Source organism: Podarcis erhardii, assembly GCF_964252035.2.
Source record: "Podarcis erhardii genome assembly, chromosome: 10".
In the NCBI taxonomy this organism is placed as follows: domain Eukaryota; kingdom Metazoa; phylum Chordata; class Lepidosauria; order Squamata; family Lacertidae; genus Podarcis; species Podarcis erhardii.
Window position 1 is genome coordinate 44,742,565 of NC_138500.1, and position 22,450 is coordinate 44,765,014.

The window sequence follows — 22,450 nt, forward strand, 5'->3', positions numbered from 1 at the left end:
TAAACTTTCTTAGAAATATATATAATAGTTGATCAGTGACTGCTGTGATCCTAGTTATTGTTGGCTTGTTTTTTTTTTCTTGATACTATCAGTGAACTTGAATTCTGAGAATGTGAAATATGTATGGATTAAGCAAATGAGGGCAAGGAAAAAAGACAAAGCAACAGATTAACTGAAAGCATCAAGGCTGGCATATGATATAATAATGGTCAAATAACCTGACCCAACCTTCTGCAGCCAAAGCCATACCTTATTCATTCAATTAGAAAGTTTGTATTCTTAGATCTCACTTATACATGAGAGGACACAATGAGATATTATTACTACTTAATGGTCTGTTAAAGAGCAAAAAGACACTCAGACTAGGTGATTGCTTCCTTTCACCTAACTTCACTGAGGAAGAATTTTTTAAATAACTTTTCTATTCTATGAAATGAGTTCAGTTTTTTCCACCTATGGGAAAGAATTAATTATTAATTATTACTATTATTATTATTTGTATCATGCCATTCGAATAGACTGTGCCACTTCAGCTGCGATATAAATTTAGTAGCAAAAATGAGAAAAACAGCAATGAGAAGCAGCATATACCACTTGCAAAATGAGTTTCCTTTCTGTTTCAGAGTAATACAAAAGCATAATCTGAAAGCAACACCAAGCATCATGGAATTGATTTGTTATTACAGCTATATCAGAGCCTAAAATGCCTGGTGGTGGCAAAAGATGGTTGTAAGAATGTGAATGTCATAAAGCCCAACATCCAGTAACTATGTTAAGGCCAGTAGTAGCTCTTTGGGGTATCAGTGGTCAAGGAAGAGTCAGCAATTCTCTGTAGCCTTCCTGGACTAATAATGATATGGATTTTTATGAATTTTAGACTACATTACACTGGTCATGAGCTAGGTACATTATATTGTTTTGTATATTTATTGCCCCAACTATATTTTATTCAGTCTCTGAATTAAGTAAAGTAAGTTTCATGTAAGAACTCTGTACATGGGGTCTAATATAGGATTATGAGTTTGTGGGGAGGAACGTAGGCTGTAAGTGAGATACTTCAAACCCGTAGATCCAGCAAGTGTTAAAATACAAGTCAGGCTATCTTCCTGTGTTGAAGTGATAGACTGGGTGATGGGCCATTAAGGAAACAGAAGAAAGGGGCTTTGTGTGAGATGGCAAATGGATGGCGCCCCTCTCCTAGCTCCTGGTTAGTTAGAAGACGAAGCCAGAGTTTAGAGTTGAGTTGCAGTAATGTGACCTGGAAGTAAAGCAGCAAACTAGAGAGAGCAATGGCTGATTACTGTTTGACTCCAATAATGTAGCTACTGGAGAAGTAAGACCCCTTTGGGGATATTAATGCAGTGAGTCCCTCTATCACAGGCTTAGGTTGCATATATGTATAAATAAATAAAGACACCACAGTCTTCACTGTGCCTCATTTTCAAAATGAAACACAAACTCTCTATAAGCATCCACTATACTTTATTCAGGGTCTGGATTAAGTGAAATGAGTTGCATGTAGGTGTTCCATGCATGGGGCCCAATATAAGATTTCACCTTCCTCAGAGTATCTCTGCAGTCTAAAGCCTCTTCAATTTATTCTTTGACTTTTGTTAAAATTAACAACACTTCTTTCATTTCCTCCTTTAAAACAAAAATGTCTTTCTTACCATTCATTTTTCAGCAGCAGGAATAAAGTTTAGCACAGCTAATCAATGTCCTAAGATCAATTGTGAAGAAACAGTTCAGGAAAAAAAAAAAAACACATGAATGCTTTATGAGATTCCACTGGGAGGAAAGTTTATTTTTACCTGATTTGTTAGACACCCATATAATTGCCTCTGATGAGATGTGGCTCGTATTTCCTACTGCAATTGTTAATGGGATCTGCCACAAGTAGCTGCAAGACAAAGGAGGGCGATCTAAGAACAAAAATACTGAACTGGTTCTTCTCACTTTACAGCAATCAGGGATTACATCAAAGGAATCAAACAATTTCAGTAGTAGAGCAAAGATGTTGATTCGAATGTTACTTTGCCTTTTAAATAAATTTGCTATTGGCAACAAAACAATAAGAATGTCATTCATCTTTCAAAAAAGACAGTGATGCCCCCTTTTTTTACATACTATCATTACAAGATAGTTTCTAGTAAAAAAATAGTTACAAAACAGAGGAATGCTTTCCAATAGTAAGAAGAGTATAACTGAAATTAATTTAGGGAGAAGATAATCTAGAGCAAGCATATGCTTTGGTTTTAGTGACAATATACATTTCTACTACTGCCATTTTTAGTATCTTCTTAAAGGCTGCTGACAATAAAATTTTATCCTCAATTGCTTACAGCCTTGTATAATTATTCGTATTTCTGTAAATCAAGTGTAAAATGCTACAGTTTTTACCCATTTTACACAGATGTAACATACTGGTGAAATCAAGCTCTAGTTTATTAATAGTATAAAATTCATACATGAATAATGGACCCAAAGCCTTATGAAGTCATTTGCAACAGGAGTTGCTTTATACTGAATACCCTTTTTAATATTTGACGTGGTTTCTGCAGGATGTTGTACACTCTATCCTTGTAAGTAAAAGATAAAAAAGAACATATCCAGCCACAGTAGTTCTTCTCCAAAATGTATCAACCAAAGTGAAGGGCCATGCACACAATCTTAAATAGCATTACAAATACAGTTGTATGTAAACATACAGGTGAGGGTCACCAATTTGTATTTAAGGAGATTGTATATGTCAATATGTGGGAACAAGATTCTCAACAATGTTATCCTGCTCCCTGCTTTGCAAGCCTTTTCTACCTTGCTTGGGAGTGCAGGGCTCTCAATGATTCCAGCTACAAAAGCTGAGGCTGCTGAACAGACCCTTGGGCTGGGGTGTTGGAAGTTTTTGTTGGGAAAGGAGTTCTTGCTGTGATTTATGTGAAAATCAGTTTTGTTCAGTTTTTATGTTTTATTCATTGTTTATGACGAATTGTGTTATGTTGTAGTTAGGTCTTTTTTTCATGTTGTATGCCACCTTGAGCATGGTTTGAACTGTGGAAAGGTGGAATACAAATAAAATTATGTGTGCATGTATGTTGGACTACAACTACCATCAGACCCAGCTAGCATGAGCAAAAATTGGGCGAGATGGGACTTGTAGCCAGTAACCACAGGAAGAGCCACAGTTTCCCTAGCCCTACTATAGACTAAAGCAGAGGTTGGCAACCTAAGGCCCATGGCCGGTTCCAAGGACCGGCATGGGGATTCCGTAGGTTTTTTCCTGCAGCGCGGGTGCCATTTCCCCCCCTCTCCGTCACTGCAGCAGAACCTCTTCCCTCCTCCTGGTGCAGCAAATCGCTGGCCAATTGCCTGCTAAGGTTTGAAGGCCCTTGCCAATGGGCGAGTGGCAGCTGCATGTGGCTGAGAGGAGGAAGGGGACTGGGCTGAGCTTGCCAAGCGCATTTCCAGCAGCCCCTTGTCAGAGCAAGCTGTTTGCCACTGCCGCTCTGCCAAGCGTGGCTCCTGTGCCTGCCCTTGCGAGTGGCAGAGGCTGGCGGCGGCAGAGGAGGAACGAACAGCCCAAAGCAGCCCTTTCGGGCTGCTTGTTCCTTCGCCGCTGCCACCAGCCTCTGCCTCTCAGCAGCACTCTAAGTAGGGGATGGGAGGGGCTGGGGAAGCAGTGGCGTAGCGTGGGGGGTGCAGGTGGGGCCGGCCGCACCGGGCGCAAGATCTGGGGTTAGGGCAAATCCACGGGTTAGGGGGCGCAAATCCACGGGTTAGGGGGCGCAAATTACTTGCCTTGCCCCGGGTGCTGACAACCCACGCTACGCCACTGTGGGGAAGAGAGGGGGGAAGAGAGATAAGCCCCCTCTTCCTTATGCGCACACACATGCACTCTGGCCCACCAGGAGGTTTGTGGTGTGGTGAACCGGCCCACCCCCCGAAAAGCTTGCCAACCCCTGGACTTTGGGCCAAAGAGCAGTATCTTTGTTTGTTCATGTCATAAAATTTATATACCGCTTGATTGTAGGGGGGACACACACCCTCAAAATGCTTTACAAAATTCATAAATAAATAATTTAAAAAGTGAACCAAGGAGCTCTTTTCCCATTCCTTGCTGTAGGCCGGGAAACATAGGATTTCTTAAGTTCTGGTGGCTATAAATATGCAGCACAGAAGTGATGCTCTACAATTGCATAGGAAATCTAGAAATGGAACCATATGTTTTGTGGCAAACACCAGGTCCCCAGCCTTAAGTTTAACTTGTAATGCTGATGGGGAAGTGCCATTTGCAGGAGATAATTAGCAGGAGGAAGGTCATACTGTATTTTACTTTAATACAACAGCAGCAGCAACCCAGTTTAGCTTCAAGACTGTAAAATTAAAAATCCCACTTACTGATTCTCCCCTACAAATGATCCAGTCTTTCTACGTCAGGGGTGGCCAGCTCCCAAGAGACTGTGATCTACTCACAGAATTAACAACTGGCAGTTTTCTACCCCTTTTTGTCCACCCCCTTTTGGGGGGTTCAGGTCAAAGTTGTTTAGCTTTTTTTAGGGAATTCAAGCCTAAGCTCAAGGGAGAAAGGGGAACGCCACTCACCAACAGATCGCTGGGGAAACAAACAGCCTCACTGAGTAAACTCCGTCTTCCATTCTGCAGATCGTGCAACAATGGAGGGCGGACCGTATTTTACATACGCTAAGGAAAGGCACCCCGTGATAACTGCAATCTACCAAAAGTTCCTGGGGATCTACCAGTAGATCGCGACTGACCTGTTGGACATCCCTGATCTACGTCATACTACCCTGGCAAGCACAGGTTTGGGGACAAATACTTGCCAGTGTAAAATGTAGCTCTGACCCATGACATAGAAATTTAATTTAGTACAATGAATTTTTGATCATTAGAATAGCTAGCTAAGAGGAATCTGATTAATTCTACTGTTGGGAAATGTTCTCAACAGGAGAAATAACCACCTCAGATGATTGGCTCTTTGTGACTAAAAGATGAATATGCGGCCATATTATTCACACACGCCCTGCCCTCCCTGCCAAATGCAAAGGATAACGATGAGCCAAGTGGGATTAACAGAAAAGAAACAATGCTATTAAATTTACTGAGAGGTCAGTGACTTTGGATTATTAGGAAGGACTGAAAGAGCTAAGTAGTCAGTATATTAAAATACAAAGCAGTAAAAGAGAAGACATGATCGTGTATTTTACTATAGCTGCAATTCAGAACATGGTTATGTGCTTAAACTTCATTGATTATACTGGACTGCAGTCCATCTTTTATTGCCACTTTAAGATGAAGTGCAATGTAACAGATTTTAAATTGCATCCAGTTATATAATAAAATACATAATACTGTCATAAATTTCCATTAAGGTAAAATTTACTTTTTGAAAAAAGATGTTTTAAGTGATATCGGAGTTAAAAATATGTCTGCAATAATTTCTGTACTTCAGTATACCATCGTATATCTTACTAAAGGCACTGGCTGTTGGATATGCTAGCATTGGTGAGTTTTCTGACAGATAGCCATCACACACAGATTTTGTCTTCTTCTTTTACTCTACATAGTAATATTATATTACTATATAATGTAGGGTGCAATCATATACATAAAATCTACTGGATGAAGGGCTGTAGCATTTGGCAGCAGCTCTTCTGTACCAGTGGGATTTGAGAATAGCTACAGGCATTGTAGACGCTGGCAGAACTTCTCAGATATGCCAGAAGAATGACAGAAGTGGAGAGGAATTTGTTGGCATGATGCCGCTGTCAGAGGAAAATCATGGGATGACAGTGCAACTTAAAGGCAGAAGATACACTCCCTGATGTAACCCAGCATTAATTACCTACTGAACCCACACTGAACACAAACCCACCAAGTTACACATTATTGACTATGATGGGCGAAAGCCAAGACTACATGCGGTTGAAATGTATTTTCCACATCCTCAAGCAACAACAATTGAAACTGATCCCACAAAGGCTGACTTGCCACTGCTCTGAACAACTCCACAGGGATCGTATCAAGAAGAGAATCCCATTCCAAGCAAATACAAGTGACTTCATTCTCAACGTGCTTTACAAACTTAGAACAGCAGGCTTCCAAAGATGCCATTCCCCTCTCCTCTGGGCTAGTTCTCAAGAAAGACTTCATCACTTGGGACAGTTTGGCTGGGCGGTTCCTTGGGAATGCAATGGAGGCAGCAAAATAGGATTTATTTTCTCTCATCACCACCACATAGTAGGCATTATGTCCTCTCACTTTTGTCTGGTTGAATTCACTGTGGTACTTGCCTCACTTAAGCTGTATCTCTCTACTGGGTTGTTTTGTTGTCTTTTAACTCCCCACAAAACGTAGGGGCATCACAGTCTTTACCACACCTGAGAGAGCACTTAGGAGTGACTGTATTGAAAGCCTGTTCCATCTAGGGGCAGGCCATCTTATGAGGCTCCCAGCACTGCAGGAGAGAACTGCCCTTGGCAGTCCAAATCTTACCTGGAAGTAGTCTGACTATGACAACTGAGTTATTCAAACCTCCCCCAATTCCATCCACTCTCCATCTGCCCTGTTGCAAAGCCCAGTTCAATGTCCCGGGTTAGCGATGTGTTGAGACAGCATCATGGTTTTGTCATGGTGGCCATGAAATCCCAAGCTGTACTACTATGGCAGCCCAGCAGGTCCCCAATAACACCACCCTATCTGTGCCAGCTTGGATAGAAAGGGTGCTTGGCTGGGCAGCAGGGAGGGTGGTACATGAACATTATTTCTACTCCACCTCTCTGACCAAACTTCAGATACAATCCCTTAAATCTGAATCCCAAGTGGTTAGGTTTCCTGGTGATGGTGATTTATTCCTCAAAGATGATGGTGACCCCTCCACCCCTCTAGGCTGGTGATGGACAAGAACCCCACCAAGTACCTAGCTGGACTGACCTGGTTGTCACCAACCTAGAAGCACCACTAGCCTGGAAGGCTGGTTGAGAAGACAACATAAATCTTGTTGGCTGGGGACCCAGAAGAGGGATAGCTCTTACTTACTTACCCTTGTTCTCCTTTCCTGTAACACTCTTGGCCCAAAACAACAGGGAGCAGTGCTCCTCACACAAAGGGGAGGCACTCATTCCTGCACAAAGGTAAGTTGTCTATTGGCAAAGGTCAAGCACTTCACAGGGCTATCAATGGTTACTAGCCATGATGGTTGTACTCTACGTCCACAGTTGGAGGAAGCAATGCTTTGGAAGACCAAAATGTTCTTGTGCTCAAATCCTACTCGCGGGTTTCCCATAGGCATCTGGTTGGCCACTGTGAGAACAAGATGCAGAACTAGAAGGGCCATTGGCCTGGTTCAGAAGGCTCTTCTTGCCTTCTTATATTGATGTAAAATGAAAACCCATACTAGGAATTGTTACTTAAATGGCCAATATTGTGTTGTCTTTCTATACAACCATGGTGCTGCTGCATTAAGATTACTGTGTACAATTCTAGTTGCCAAACTCCTTTAAAAAAAAAAAGGATTATAGAACTGGAAATTTATGGGGGAAAGGTGGTCAAAAGGGTTAGCGCTTCAGCTGTTTAGTTTAGAATGAAGGATGACTGGGTTTGTGTGTAGGAGGAGAATAGGACGTGCTATAAATGTTTATTAAACAATGCATGGTGTGGGGAAAGTGAATATAAATAAATGTGTCTTCCTGTCTCATTATGTCAGAATTCAAGGTCATATAACAAATTTGATTAGCATGAGATTCAGGACAAACAAAGCCCTTCTTCATACAACACATAATTAACTTATAGAATAGACTGCCAGAAAAAGTGGCGATAGTGACTGGCTTAGAAGGCTTCAAGAGGGGATTATGCAACTAGGATTAATGCCTGTAACTGACAATTGACGTTGCGTCTGTTATTTGTGTTTTCTTAAAATTCTGTATAATTCAAAATCTACCGACTACATCAAAAAGAGGGGCAATTGGAGACATCCAGTAGTGGCTGGTGTGTTGGGACAGAGAGACATTCCCAACACCAGGATCACTTCAGCTTACCTGGATGCTGCTGGAATGGAGCAGGGTGATGTTGAAGTTGCGGCTGTGCAGATGCATCGGCAAGAGCAGCCGAGTGGTTCCACCAACAAGCCTGTGTAGTCCCAACCTCCCTGCCCTGCTCCAGTGCCATCTCCATTAACTGCAGTGATGGTGTTGGGAGGTCCCACTATACTGGCCACCACTGGACAAATCCCTGGTGGTTTTCAGGTTTAAGCTCCAGTACACCACTGAGCATTCAGAGCTCTGGCATTTATGGTCTGCTTGTGAGCTTCCCAGAAGGAAGCATCTGCTGCAGCACTGGGGAACCTGTGCTTCAGCAGATTGTGTTGGACTCTAACTCCCATCAATCCCAGATAGCATGGCCAATGTTCAAGGATGATCGGATTTGTAGGCCAGAAACATCTGGAGGGTCACAGGTTGCTCAGTCCTCCTCTCCTGGTATCAGAATTCTGAGTGATGGATTTTTGGTCTGAACTGAAGGATAACTATATAGCAAATATTAGTTTTTCATTGACTGTCCATCTCCTAATCTGGCTTCTTGTATATCATCAAGAAAGGAAACTTGCCTCCTGGAGGTACATGATAATACTAACGACTAAAAGTTTATGTCATTGGACAGTTCTGTCTTCAGAGTTGTGAAACACTCAGCATACTATTCTAGGCATTTGAACTGCAGCTGATCGTGGGGCAATTAATTTTAATTGCTATAACAATTTGCCCGTATACTTGAATATTGCTTAAGTTATATGAACAGCTGCTATAAACTATTAAAGAAACATGAATGCTACTGCCTTTCAGTTAAATGGTAGGCTGAATACTTGAAAACAAAACCATGCAACTAGGAAAACAGAAACAAGTAGAAGCAATTGCCGAAGAATTGCTGTAAAGCAATTAATGCACTTCTCTTGATGGTTCCTGTTTCCTTCACCTACTCTTTAAAGATTAATTAACCCCTGCCAATAATTTAAGCTTATTACAGAAATGTTTTTCAGTTTAAAAAGCAATGCACCAATCCTAAAGAATAATGGGAAACTGTCATTTGCATTAGAACACGGCTGCTATAATTGATCAGCGCTTCTGCACTAAAGCATAAACATTATGGCTTGGATCCAGACTTTGCACCTGTGGGTGGTGCTATTGCTTGAATGGAAGGATGTCAGGGAACTTCCCACTGGGAGAGGGGGAAACGTGGCTCTTGCCAATTTCTACTTCCACTCCAACCACTGCCTCCTACACCGTTCCAGAGAGGTAGGTCCCTTCTGGAACTATGTGGGAGGTAGCATTAGGGCTTCCAGGGAGATGGAAGATCAGCTGAAGTTGTGTCTCCCCCTCTGTCAGTGGGATCCCTCTGCTGCATCAAAAGACTTTCCATTCACAGAAGATGACATCGGGATGCAAACCAAAGGTGGTTTGCTTTAATTCAGCTACAGTTGAAAGAAACTCACAGGTCCTTGCATGTACATATTAGTGCTCTGCTTAAAAATCCTCCTGACCATCCATTTATAAAGAAAAGAATTCTATTTGAAAAATTATTACAATTATTAAAATATCATGGGTTGCAAGGTTTTTGCTTTGCTTACCTTGCTTTCAAAGTAACCAAGAGATGTTGGAGTGTCTCTGCAAAAGAGGCACTTAGCCAGTTCAAGAGAGTTTGGATTACCATTGCAACATGGGTGGAGATGGGCATCTGCAATTTGCCCAGAAGGTTGCTTGCATGCCAGAATCTCTCTTGCCAAAGTGGGGTTGGTTTTCTCTTTCAAGTCATTACTGTCTTCATATTTTTCCAATATTACTTTGCTTTTCATTGAAGCTATTCTATTTTCCACTCCCCCCCATATTCTTTCCTACTTCAAAGCCCATTTTCTTCCACATTTTCTGCTTATTAGAGCATGTAGCCAAATTACTGATTACTGTTTATTATAAGCACTTCAATGAATATGACTACTCAAGAGTCAATGGCATAAAATTCTGGGATAAACAGAAAAATCTAGGATGCACAGAAAGAGAGGGTTATAATTTATACAATTTCCTTGTTTAAATCAATAATAGCTGCACCCTTTAAAAAGAGCTTTAACAAATATGAAGGCAAACTACATTGGGGTCTTTGGTCTGTTTAAAATTCCATACTTCAAGGGAAGCCATGTCAAATGAAAGAGATAGACAAAGGAAAGTTTGGGGCTGTGTTTGCAGGTTTATTATTTTTCATCATCAAGATTAAAGATAAATAAAACTAGAGTTCAGGAACTGTCAAAAACTCATGCTATTATTTCTTTTTCATCATGGTGGAACACTCACATAAGATCATTAACAGGAGAATTACTAGATATTTGAACCTTGTCATTAAACTTGTTTTTAAAACAGAAGGAATGGTCAAATTCTTGCTGGGGGGAAATTCATGTTATCCTGAAACAAGAACAGAATGTGAAAGCATTCAGCTAGACATCTGTGGGCTTTGCTGATGTTAACTATTATTGGAACTATGGACTGCTTCAAAATTCTGAAGCTCTGTAAACTGGAGCAACCATGTGGACTCAATGACATGGAAAAGCACCTGACAAAACACAATTACATATCCAGGTGCTGTTCCCCAGTAGTCACTTGTACTACTGAGGTGGCTAAAAAAGGGTTTTTGTGCTCACATGAACTGCTGGCAACAAAAGGAGCCTGCATTCTTGGAAATGCTGGGACAGATGCTACTTTCTCCATATCACTGCCGCCATGGATCGCTCTGCATGGAGAAATTCTAGATGTCCGAATCAGCAAATTACTGACATGGAAAAGGAGAAAGATAAACAAGTAATACTGAAACTAGATGTTATAGAGGATGTTTGGTTCCTGCTGAAAGCAGCATCCCTATGTCTCATCTCTGTCCTTATAATGTCGAGAAATGCGGAACATGTTGTGATGTCACATGTTCCAAGTTTCTTTGAACACATTGCACTTCAGTGGTTGCCATTTGCAGAGGCTGGGGAGCTGAATGTGGTATCAAATTGCATGTTTAGTAGTACTTGCCATTACAAGAGACAGGAGGACATATGATGCATTCACTCACTTTCAGCCCATGGGTCTAATGAGGCTTGTTGTGGGTCCCAATTTGGCCTGTGAGTCAGTTTTCCCCAAACCACACCCACCTGCCTCACATCTTACACCATGTGTAAGGATGTTGCTACCAATCAAGAGCTTAAAGCGAGCTCCCAATTGTTCCTTTCCAGGGCTGCTGGAATCATATGTACTTGAGAATTCCCCACCAGGAGCTCACACGTGCAGCTATGGAGGCTCACCACCAGCGCTAATAATAAGCTGACTGGCCTCCTTTAAGGTGTGCTTTCAGTAACTATCAGCTGTTTGCTGCTGAAAGTACATCATCAAAGGGGCTCACTGTTAAATCCTGCTTTGTCTGTTTGCAGGTATGGTTAGAGTCAAGCAAGCAAACAGCCATTTTTCTTCTGTCAAAGGCCTGTGGGGACAGGGGCAAGCTGGGATCTGGCCTAGTGGCTAGACCAAATTCCCAGTTTATAAATAAACTGATCCTATATCTGCTTTCCAACAATAGTATAAGTCAAATCACTGGGAGAATTCTCAGCAGCATAGCTCTTTATTTTTCTAAATCTCCAAACAACTATTTTTTTTATTCTCTCATAGATTTTTTTTTTAATTATTTGGATTCTGGCTGAAAACCAAAACCATGGCGAACTATTCAAATTATTTATTGCAGTGACACATATATAATTTTGAAAAGCATTGTATCTTGGCTTGGCAGTTATAATCTTGAAAGGTATAACCAAGAAGTTACCTCTTGGGGACACCCAGCTCCTATGAAGACTCCTTTGACATTATATTTCTCAATGTGCATTTTGAATATTATTTAAGGAAGTGGCTGAAAATGATCTCAAGACGTGCATTTTTGTAATGTTTAACTGTCAGGAGTTTCTACCACACAGTTTAGGATGATTGTAACCACACAAATGAAACCACTTGAAAACAGGATTTCACAGGTGTAGCTATAACAGTATGGCTGAAACAATGCAGGTACCTATTCAGACAAGTAGCTGATGATGTTGAGATGTACCAACACAGTTTGAGAATGTGATACAAGCAACACCCAGCATAATTTGTAAACTACATATTTGAAGCTAGGTTAGTCCACCTCTTTCTGTTCTTAAGACAATTTGGCTGCCATATCAAGGAGAGAGAAAGAGCCTACATACTCCCACTGCTGCCAAAACTAGAGCAGAGAAATGCAAAACTGGATGGTTTCAAAGACCTTTTAAAAAATCTACAATATGCTTTCTTAAAACACATTAAGCTTAGTATATTTATTTTATCCCATCAAAAGAACAGGAAGCCTTATTCTGTCAACAGTACACTTATACCTCATTAAAAGGGATAGTTCTCCTTGTAAATGCTGCTCCTCTTGAAGAAGAGCTACAGAATGGATCCCTTGGGTAACCATAAAGAATTTACAAGGAATTATATCTATGATTCACTACAGCAGAGTCAACAAAAGTGAACAGTATTGAGGGGGGAAATAACACACAAAGTATACTAGTTTGTACTATGAAGGCTTTCAGTAGTTATATAGGACGTACAGACTCTTAAATACTGACTAGATTTCACTCCCTAATGTTAGAGAGATTTAAGTTACAGTCCTAGACAGTCACAGACAGGGGAGAACCAGAGGTGTAGCTGGAGAGGTTTTGAAAGTTTTTATTGCAGATGATTATCACTAATGGTGGAGAAATTCAGAAATTGCAGGGGAGGTTCCCAGTATGCCTAGAATGAGGACTGTAACCAAAAGTAGATGGGACTAGGAAAACAATAAGTGTTACTGAGGCAGATACGTGCTGCCTGAATTCGGAATAACTATGAAGTGCCTGTAATGTCCAGAGTTGAATTTACATTGAGACCTGTGCACTTTCTTCTGCCCTCAATCATGACACCTCATGGCACCCCATTACCTAGGCCAGGTCCATGAACACCAATATCATAATTGGAAGCTGCAAAGCCCAGAGCACCAAAGCGTTGGTAATTCTGGGGTGACTTGCTCCTGACTTACATGTCCTTGGGTTTCATTGTTAGTGCAAAAGGTCTCTAAGTGCAGAATTGATAATTCAAGTAAGAAGATGTGGTGGGAAGGAGTTCTCTTAAGTTGAGGCCTGCCATCTTCTTCCTGCATGACCACTTGGAAAGCGATAGACCTCTGTAGATGCCATAAACTCTTCTCATAGGGAAGGAAAGCTCTCTCTTTCTCATTAACCCCAGTCATAGGAGAAGGAAGTATTCTTTTGGTGGCAGCACAAAGCTGTAATGGGGGATGATGTCTATATGCTTTGTGGATCAGCGATCCTCACTGGAGCCTCACCAGCTCCTAGCACCGGGAAGAAGTACAGGATTCTCTCTCATCTCTCCCCCTTCCCCCATTTTTATGTCTCCAATCCTAAATTCTTTCTATGATAAGCGGGTGGAGGGAAGAAATAAAACTAGCTTGAAAGGCCTGCTGGAGTGAGCACTCCAGGGAAATCTACATAAACACTGCTTTCTGTCCAAAAGATGGGCTTGTCTGGGAGGATGGGAAGTCAGAAGAATTATGCTATCTTCCAACAAGGGTATGGTGCCTTGGACACCACAGAGAGAAGGAATTTCGAGATATGTGGGTTAGAAATTGCTAGTAACAAACTTGAAAGAAAGACACTCTAAAAGTGCTATCTTACTCTGCACAGATCAATAATTCGATTCATGGTTAGTGTTGGCAGTGTGTGAACTGCACAAAGATTGTGCTTTTTTGGACTTGATTTTTTTTTTAAAAAAAATTAGTACCTAGAATGTACTAAATGTACGTAGAACAAATTATACTATTCCCGAGTAATCCCTTAATATTTCTTTTGAATTACTTACATGGCTGTGTGGACAATAAAGACGTGGAAATGGTTACTAAAATACGGACCACAGCTAAAATCGTATTTGCATTGTACTGCAAAAATCGATTACCCTGCCACTGTAGGACTTAAAAATATTGGGCTTGGCAGCTTATGTTCAAGCTAACAAAGTATGTGTGGGCTTGAGAAAATCATTTTCTTGAGAATGAGTATGTGCAGAAATGGGCAACATTCCCCGTATTTTAGAAATATAGGTTCCAAAGTGACATTAGACTCCACTCATTATTTACAATGATTTGAACATTCTTCTCAGAGTTATGGAGACTGGTGATTAACGCACAATGTTATTTAATTTTCATTTTTCGTATGTAACTTTGTATGATAAACTACTGAAAGCACATGGCTACTGAATGATATGCATGTGGATATCATGCATGTTTCATGTCTGTAGCAGTTTCTAATCTTTATAAAAGTGATAAAAATAAAGCATATACATGACTTCAAATATTTTGAAGTAAAGCATGTTTCATCTATTTTTCATGGTGAAAGAGCTTTTTATCTATTAATGAAACTGAGCTCAACAGTCAATCAAATGAGAAACAAAGGAGAGAGAGAAAATGAACCAGGACCAAATACTGAGGATGAGAAACATGGCATTGCTAAGTTTAATTGGGACATTTTCTACCATGTATAAATCTTCATAATCATAGATAAGCTATGAGATAACCAAACCTGCCCTTGTGAAGACTAATCTACCAAATATCTACCTCCCACATTCTTATTTTTGCATTTCATTAATGAGGTGCGGTGACAGCTGACTGAAGTGACACTGCCACATAAATCAAATCAGAGGGTTGTCACTACTTAGCCAGCACTACCAGATCATCTAGCAGCAGGCAGGGATGGGGAAAAAACATTATTTCTGAATTATTGTGGGCTTTAACACTGTTTTATTATCTTTGTTATATTCTACATTTGGTTTCTGTGCACTGCTCTGTTATTCTCTGACTAAAACACTTTATAAATGCTAAAATAAAATAAAACAGGAGAAACTCATGGTTTTATTACAAATGAATTAGCAAGGTGCTCACCAAGTAATGGAAATGTACATGGAAACACATCCTATAGGTTTTGCATGCACAAGGTCCCAGATGGAAACTCAACATCTCTCAGTAGGGCTGAGGATGCTCCCTGTCAGAACCCTGAAGAGTCATGGCCAGTCAACATAGACAATGCGCTACATGGACATATGGTATGACTATGTTCCTAGTGGTACCTATATAATCAGGCGGTCTTTTTGCTTGAACTGAAAACCCTTCTCCTCCATTTCAGACCAAACATACCTTCTGCTCCAAAGTGGCAATTAACCCCAGAAGGGGAAGCGTCCGTTGCCCCTCTCCAATGCCCCACGTAGTCACATCTCTTTCTGGATTAAGCCCACCCCTCCCTATTTTGCTCAACCTAGTATAAGGGGCACAGTTTACAGGCCATCTGTAGGCACAGGCTGTGCAGCTGTGATGTTACAGAAGCCTCCAAGTGCCAGGCTTCAGGGAATCCAACCCCGCTCCCTCACAGCAGGCTGCCAGTAATGGAAATACAAGAAGCTCTTACCAAGGTAAGGTAAAGGTAAAGGTACCCCTGCCCGTATGGGCCAGTCTTGACAGACTCTAGGGTTGTGCGCTCATCTCACTCTAGAGGCCGGGAGCCAGCGCTGTCCGCAGACACTTCCGGGTCACGTGGCCAGCGTGATGAAGCTGCTCTGGCGAACCGGCACCAGAGCAGCACACGGAAACGCCGTTTACCTTCCCACTATAAAGCGGTACCTATTTATCTACTTGCACTTAAGGGTGCTTTCGAACTGCTAGGTGGGCAGGAGCTGGGACCGAATGACGGGAGCTCACCCCGCCGCGAGAATTCGAACCGGCAACCATGCGATCGGCAAGTCCTAGGCGCTGAGGTTTTACCCACAGCGCCACCCGTGTCCCATCTTACCAAGGTATTTTATTCAATATTCACAGAGAGAGACACAGGATGCTGTCTCTAGCATAATGGTGTTGATCCAAGTAATATCCTCCCCCACTTTACTCTCAGTCAGCAGCAGCTCCACCCCTTATACAGTGGCTGCATGAGGCCCTTTGTCTATTCGCTTTCTGTTCTCCCACTTTCACTGCCTTCCTGGTCCTAGGAGAAGGGTGGTCAGGAATGCTTTCTAATGATAACGTGTCAGCCAGCTGTTCTGGCTCTTCTGCTCCCTCTTCTTCTTCTTCCATTATCTCCCAGCTTTGTCCTTCTGTCTCAGAGTCATGACCTTCTGCAAACCACCGTTGTAAATCTTTACTGTCCTCCTCCTCCATGGAAAGTTCAGAAGGAGGGGGCTGGCCTCCACCATTCTCCTCAGTCGAGTCTCTGAGACCAAATCACCGTTTATTGAAATGACCCATTCAACTATTGGAAGAGCTGTTGGGATACTGCAGGATGTTCTGAAACATCCTTACATCTCAACAGTAAACAACCTACTCAAGGAGCCTATCAACAGAACAGGGTTTGTGCGCTCTTGATAAAGTTGTAGAGCTTGGAGAGATGTTCAGGGCTCAGATTCTGCTTCTTGCACTTCCTTTGGTGGCTGACATCATTATTAGCTATGGAGAGCTCCTTTGCATTCACCCATTCATAAATGTGTAATGGCACATGTGTCAGAACATACAGGGAGGTCATGAAGGTTGAATTTAGAGTAACTCGGTTAGATGAAACCCTTCTGCTAATTCAGGCATAGGCAAACTCGGCCCTCCAGCTGTTTTGGGACTACAATTCCCACCATCCCTGACCACTGGTCCTGCTAGCTAGGGATGATGGGAGTTGTAGTCCCCAAACAGCTGGAGGGCCGAGTTTGCTTATGTCTGTGCTAATTTGTGTACTTACTTGTACTTACAGGAAATCCTATTTCAGCCAAGTACTTTAAATAGGAGTGACATGACAAGATAGGAATAAGGTCAATAATATCTAACAAGCTTGCCTGCATCCTTTTTTTTTCTAATAAAATGCTTAAGCGCTCTATTTAATGGACCTAGTCTTGTTTATCACTTACATATTGCTGCTGAATAGAGTATGAGCTCAAGACTGCAAAATCAAGAAAACTTTCCCATTCATATGTAATCTATGTTTAACTATTCTTTCTTTAAATCCTAGCCCGTTGGCATAGTGAACAAACTGATAAGGTGATGGGGATAAGTTAGAAGTACCTGTTTCTGAGAACAGTATTCTGCAGCTTCTGTGAATAGTTTTCTATTCTCAGAAGCTTTAATATGTGCAAAAATGTTCTGGAGTATAGACTTCCATCTGGATGTGCATTTTACTTCTATACCTGTATCTCTCTTAATAGACATGCAGCAGATTAAAAGCAAAAATAGTGTTCTGATTTAACTTATTTAAGGAATGTGGCTTAATCACAGGAATGCGATACTGTGCTATGAATTCTTTAGTTATAATTTTTCATTTAACAAGTTTTGTGAGAATACATTATCGCAACACAATGACATCAAAATAAGGTAAAGCATAATTCTTTTAAGAATAAATGTTGAGTACCTGTTGTTTCCAAGGCCACGATCTTTGGTTTTAACATCAAGGTCATAAATAAAGTGTTCTTGGGAGATTCCTACAATATTTTCTGCAGTTTCATTTCCCTTAATGGTGATAACAGGATAACCCATTTGCAGTGTCCACTGATCCATTACTTCTTGGATATTCACAAATTTCCCAACCTTCTTAAGTGCCTTCAAAACAAAAATATGATAAAATTTCATTCAATATATTCAGGGAGTACTGCCAGTATTATGTTACCTTTCAGGGCGGGCGGGGGGGGGGGGGAGAATAGAGGACTACTACTCTTTGCTTCACTTCAAAAAACAACCATTCACAAAATAACATAGGGTATTCATGTCTGGGGTAGGAACTTCTGCTTCTTCAGATGTTGCTGGACTACAATCCCGATTATCCCTGGCATTGGCCACCCTGGATGGGGCCAATGGAATCTGCCAAGCCACAGGTTCCCCAGTCCTACAACAGAGGCTAGCCCATTGCTAGCAACATATTAAAAGGAACTAGACAGAAAGTGGACACAGGACTGTAATTTGACAATTTTAATTACCAAATTTATACAAAGAATTTAAACCTTAGTCATGGTGGAACCTGGAGCTGCCTTCACTGCAGTTAAAATGGTGCTGACATAATGTTTAAGTGGCACTAGACAACTGTTCTCCAGAAAAGGGAGGAACTGGAGGAGGAAGTACATAATATTGCATTCTTTTTCTGATCCAAGAGAATCTCAAATCTTGTGTCTGCCCTACTCAAACGATGCGTGTTTTGCAAACCCTTTCATCTCAATGAAGTATGGCCCCTTCTTTAGCAATGAGCATTTAGAGACATATTCCCTGCCACAGCATTTAGAGACATATTCCCTGGTTCATCTAGTCATGTGGGACTAGAGCTGTATTGGGGCAAAAGTATATCCATGGAAAGAGCATTTTGTTTCCCATGCCCCTTTGCACATTATTCAATATGATTTTAATCTGTCTTTCTGTTTGTGAAGCAACAGCTAGCACATACTTGGGAAGGAGGATTTTTCACATGCTCTTTTCCATCATGACTGACATTACAGTTATTTGGCTGCCCAGAATACTTATAGTTGACTGCACCAAATCATAAACAGCTTCTCTTTTAGTCCATTACACTTCTATGTTGCTTCCTGCTTCCCTTCCGTTCATCTCAAAGGAGCTGATATCTGGATCCGTTTGTTTTGATTATCCATTTCTAGATACTCTGTCTTTCACGTTCCATAAATTTTTATTTAAGGATTTTCCAAAATGATATACAGCCACGCAAATAAAGCACTCATTAACAGGAATATGAGTTTCAGGATAGGATATTTACTCCTGAGGTTAACCCAAGTTCCCTGAAAACTTTAAACTGTATTACCTCTGACAGCGTGTTCCATAGGTCCTTTCTGGCAGCATTGCCATACTTGTGAATGGTTAGATAATCCTACAAAACATATGTAAACCAGTCGTTATTGTAAAAAAAAAGCAAACTTATTCCAAGTCAAACTATGGTGCTCTATTAATACAACAATTAAGTATATTCTCATACACAAATCATATACATGTATCTTATAAGTTACAACAATAAGTTACAACAATATTATTTCCTAATTTGGGGCTGTGCCCCTGCCTGTTCACTCCACTCGCCAATCCCCTCAGCCATCCCCTCCATATTAACTCCCTAGAGAAGTGGTGGCCAAACTTGGCCCTCCAGCTGTTTTGGGACTACAATTCCCATCATCCCTGACCACTGGTCCTGTTACATAGTGGTGCTGGGAGTTGTAGTCCAAAAACAGCTGGAGGGCCAAGTTTGGCCACCACTGCCCTAGAGCTTCCCCTTACCACTTCATAAAACTACTATGCACCCTTTTCACCTTCTGCACAGAAGCCACTACTATCTCTTCTACCCTCTTTCCCCTGCCTCCTCTTTCTTCCTTTTTTCAACTTTCCCTTGCACGCAGACACCCCCCCCACACACACAAACATTAGTTTGTTCAGTTAGAAAAGGTTAAGTTGATGGATGTTGTACATATATGGGTGTTTGCTTGTCAGTCAAATACTACATTGAATCTGGAACTTCATGTTGAAGACAACACATGGTATTAGGAGTGAAAGACTATATGTAAACAAAGGCAGGGATAAACAACTTTCAAAACTATAATTCGATGAACGAACTTTTTGCTCTCAAATTAATTCTCAAACTTTTAAATTTTCAGACTTTTTAAAATGAAAAATAAATAAATTACAGCTTCTGCAGCAGTTTCCAACTCTGGGAAACTTTCCAAAGATAGGTGCTACTTATTATTTCAGCAGACTGTTTTGTGGTTTGTGTCAAGAAACCACAGACTCTGGTTGATAGCTAAATCTGTTATTAAACATTTTTAAAAGGAACAGTCTATTCAAGACTTATGTCTATTAAGGTTTTATGGTCTTGCAATTTGATTCTGCAGAATTTTTTATGCTATCAAACCAAGTGCACAAATTTTAGTTTGAAACTTCTCTTAAAGAAGTGGGTTTCATCTCACAGAACAGAAGCTTCTTATGCGCAAGGGTTCTACTAAATGCTAAGGCAATTGTTAGATCAGCAAGTGTCTTTCAATGAATGTAATTAAGGTTTCTGACAATGTAAGTTTAATATTGATTTCTTTTGTCCTTTTCATTCCTAAGTTTTATCTCCCAACCTACACAATACTAGGGCTAGATTACATTTTATAGATCCAGCTTCGTTTTGTTCAGTGTTCTGGAATTCCATAAAGCATATTAAATTGGATATAGAGCAAGAGATTTTCTACTTGATCTAAGCATAAAATGTGAATACATTAAAATGCATTTTATTTACCAGGTAAAAAGCAGGATTCCCATACATGTGAATGTTCACCACCTTCACTTAAGAAAAGCAGTAGAAGGCAAGCCCTAATTTCAAGCAAAATCATTAAAAATTGTGCTGACTGTGTTTTCTGCATGGTATGTGCATGAACTAGGTATTTCAATGGTAATTAGTGTTTGGGGAGCAAACATCCTGATGCACAAATTGCAAGCACTCATGACAGATTTAGCTTTAGTTCTGTGAACTCGCTGTACAAGAAGCAGAAACTCCCATATAATCACAGCTTAGAAAAGTTAAATGAGAACACTGACTCACTTTAACCACAATGCATAGTTTTTTAAATGTCATGAAAATAAGCCTTAGAAAAGATAGCAGAATATATGCTCCTCCAACACACTGTGCTAATATCTAAAAATAAACAACTCAATGGTTTCTCCAGGTGAACTGATAATTTTTATAATAAAAGCACCCACAGTAAGCATATAAACAAGATGGGTTATCTAAGTCAGCCCCACTTATAAGAGGGTACGACTGGTTTTGTTTCCACGTTAGTTGCTATAACCAGTAGATGCATATGTTGGAAGGGTTTTCAATATTTGCCTTTCTCAACTACACATTCTAAGCTTCACATGGAAAATTCTATGCTCAGAAGATCACTGCTAGCGATGATATATTGTGACCCAGTTCCAGCATATGCAATTAGGGGATAACTTAAAAATGTGTCCATGCTAATGCTAAATGTTACATTAGAATCAGCCCTCAGTGTCAAAGGAAGAAAGACCAAGATCTTGAAATGTATGAGGAACTTTTCAAATCCCAGCAGACCACAATGGTTGTCAGGAATTTATGAAGTTCAGTCTTAAAGCTAATTTGACTGCTATGCTGCCATGACTGATAGAAGAAGAGTATTTCATTTCTCAAAACAAAACAAATTCCTTCCAGTAGCACCTTAAAGACCAACTAAGTCAGTTCTTGGTATGAGCTTTCGTGTGCATGCACACTTCTTCAGATACACACAGGTTGATGGACTTCCATTTCATGCAGCTCAATGTGGTGCCTTCCATAGTTCCAGTTACAGATAGGTAGCCGTGTTGGTCTGCCATAGTCAAAACAAAACAAATTCCTTCCAGTAGCACCTTAAAGACCAACTAAGTCAGTTCTTGGTATGAGCTTTCGTGTGCATGCACACTTCTCAATGTGGTGCCTTCCATAGTTCCAGTTACAGATAGGTAGCCGTGTTGGTCTGCCATAGTCAAAACAAAACAAATTCCTTCCAGTAGCACCTTAAAGACCAACTAAGTCAGTTCTTGGTATGAGCTTTCATGTGCATGCACACGAAAGCTCATACCAAGAACTGACTTAGTTGGTCTTTAAGGTGCTACTGGAAGGAATTTGTTTTGTTTTGACTATGGCAGACCAACACGGCTACCTATCTGTAACTATTTCATTTCTGTCATTGATGTTCTCCTGATGTTGGCATGATCTTGAGCTGTATATTGGCCATGTTTTACTGTACACAACAGGTGTGAAGCACCTCCAACATTTACGCCAACAAGTCAATGCATGTTTCTTAACAGTTTACATTAGCCACTACATTAGCTGCTACCGTTTCTTTTAATTCTTCCTACAGAACATTCGTAGGAAGAGGAAAATGTTTTTTTCTTTGGTATTTGTTTTATATACCGTGGAAGCTTGAATTTTCCTTTTAATTTCCAAATATGCCATTTTAGTAAAAAATAATAATATGTAGAGCTTATATAAAGAGAAAATAATGACACTTGAAATGAACTGCAAGTTACAAACTCATGATACACAGCACTATTCATTATATTTTGGTGTTTTTGTTTTTGTTTTTGTTTTTGCACTATTCAACTGCTCTAGGGCTAGATTGATTTTGTTCCACACTCTGCCTTTAACAATCAAGCGGCTTGTAAAATTAGCAACTGTAGAATTGTGCCTCTTGCAATGCCAGGTTCTGCTGGGCAATCCACAGGGAGATTATAATGAACATTGTACAAATTCCTCCTCCCAAAAATTCTAGCTCAAGTACCTTCCTGTGAGAAACAGCAAGGAAATATAATGGAATCCCCCAAATCCCATCTT

General features: G+C 40.6%; 1 protein-coding gene across 2 annotated transcripts in view; it reads right to left on the reverse strand.

Annotated features, from left to right (window-relative positions):
• The window catches only part of TRHDE (thyrotropin releasing hormone degrading enzyme), a 203,209-nt gene that overhangs the window by 33,746 nt on the left and 147,013 nt on the right, over positions 1–22,450 (reverse strand). For both annotated transcript variants that reach the window (XM_081878691.1, XM_081878690.1), the window contains 3 exons: positions 18,899–18,964; positions 17,510–17,697; positions 1,812–1,900 (listed from right to left, as the gene is read on the reverse strand). In XM_081878691.1, coding sequence (XP_081734817.1) covers positions 1,812–1,900; positions 17,510–17,697; positions 18,899–18,964 — 343 coding nt within the window. The remainder of the gene's footprint in view (positions 1–1,811; positions 1,901–17,509; positions 17,698–18,898; positions 18,965–22,450) is intronic.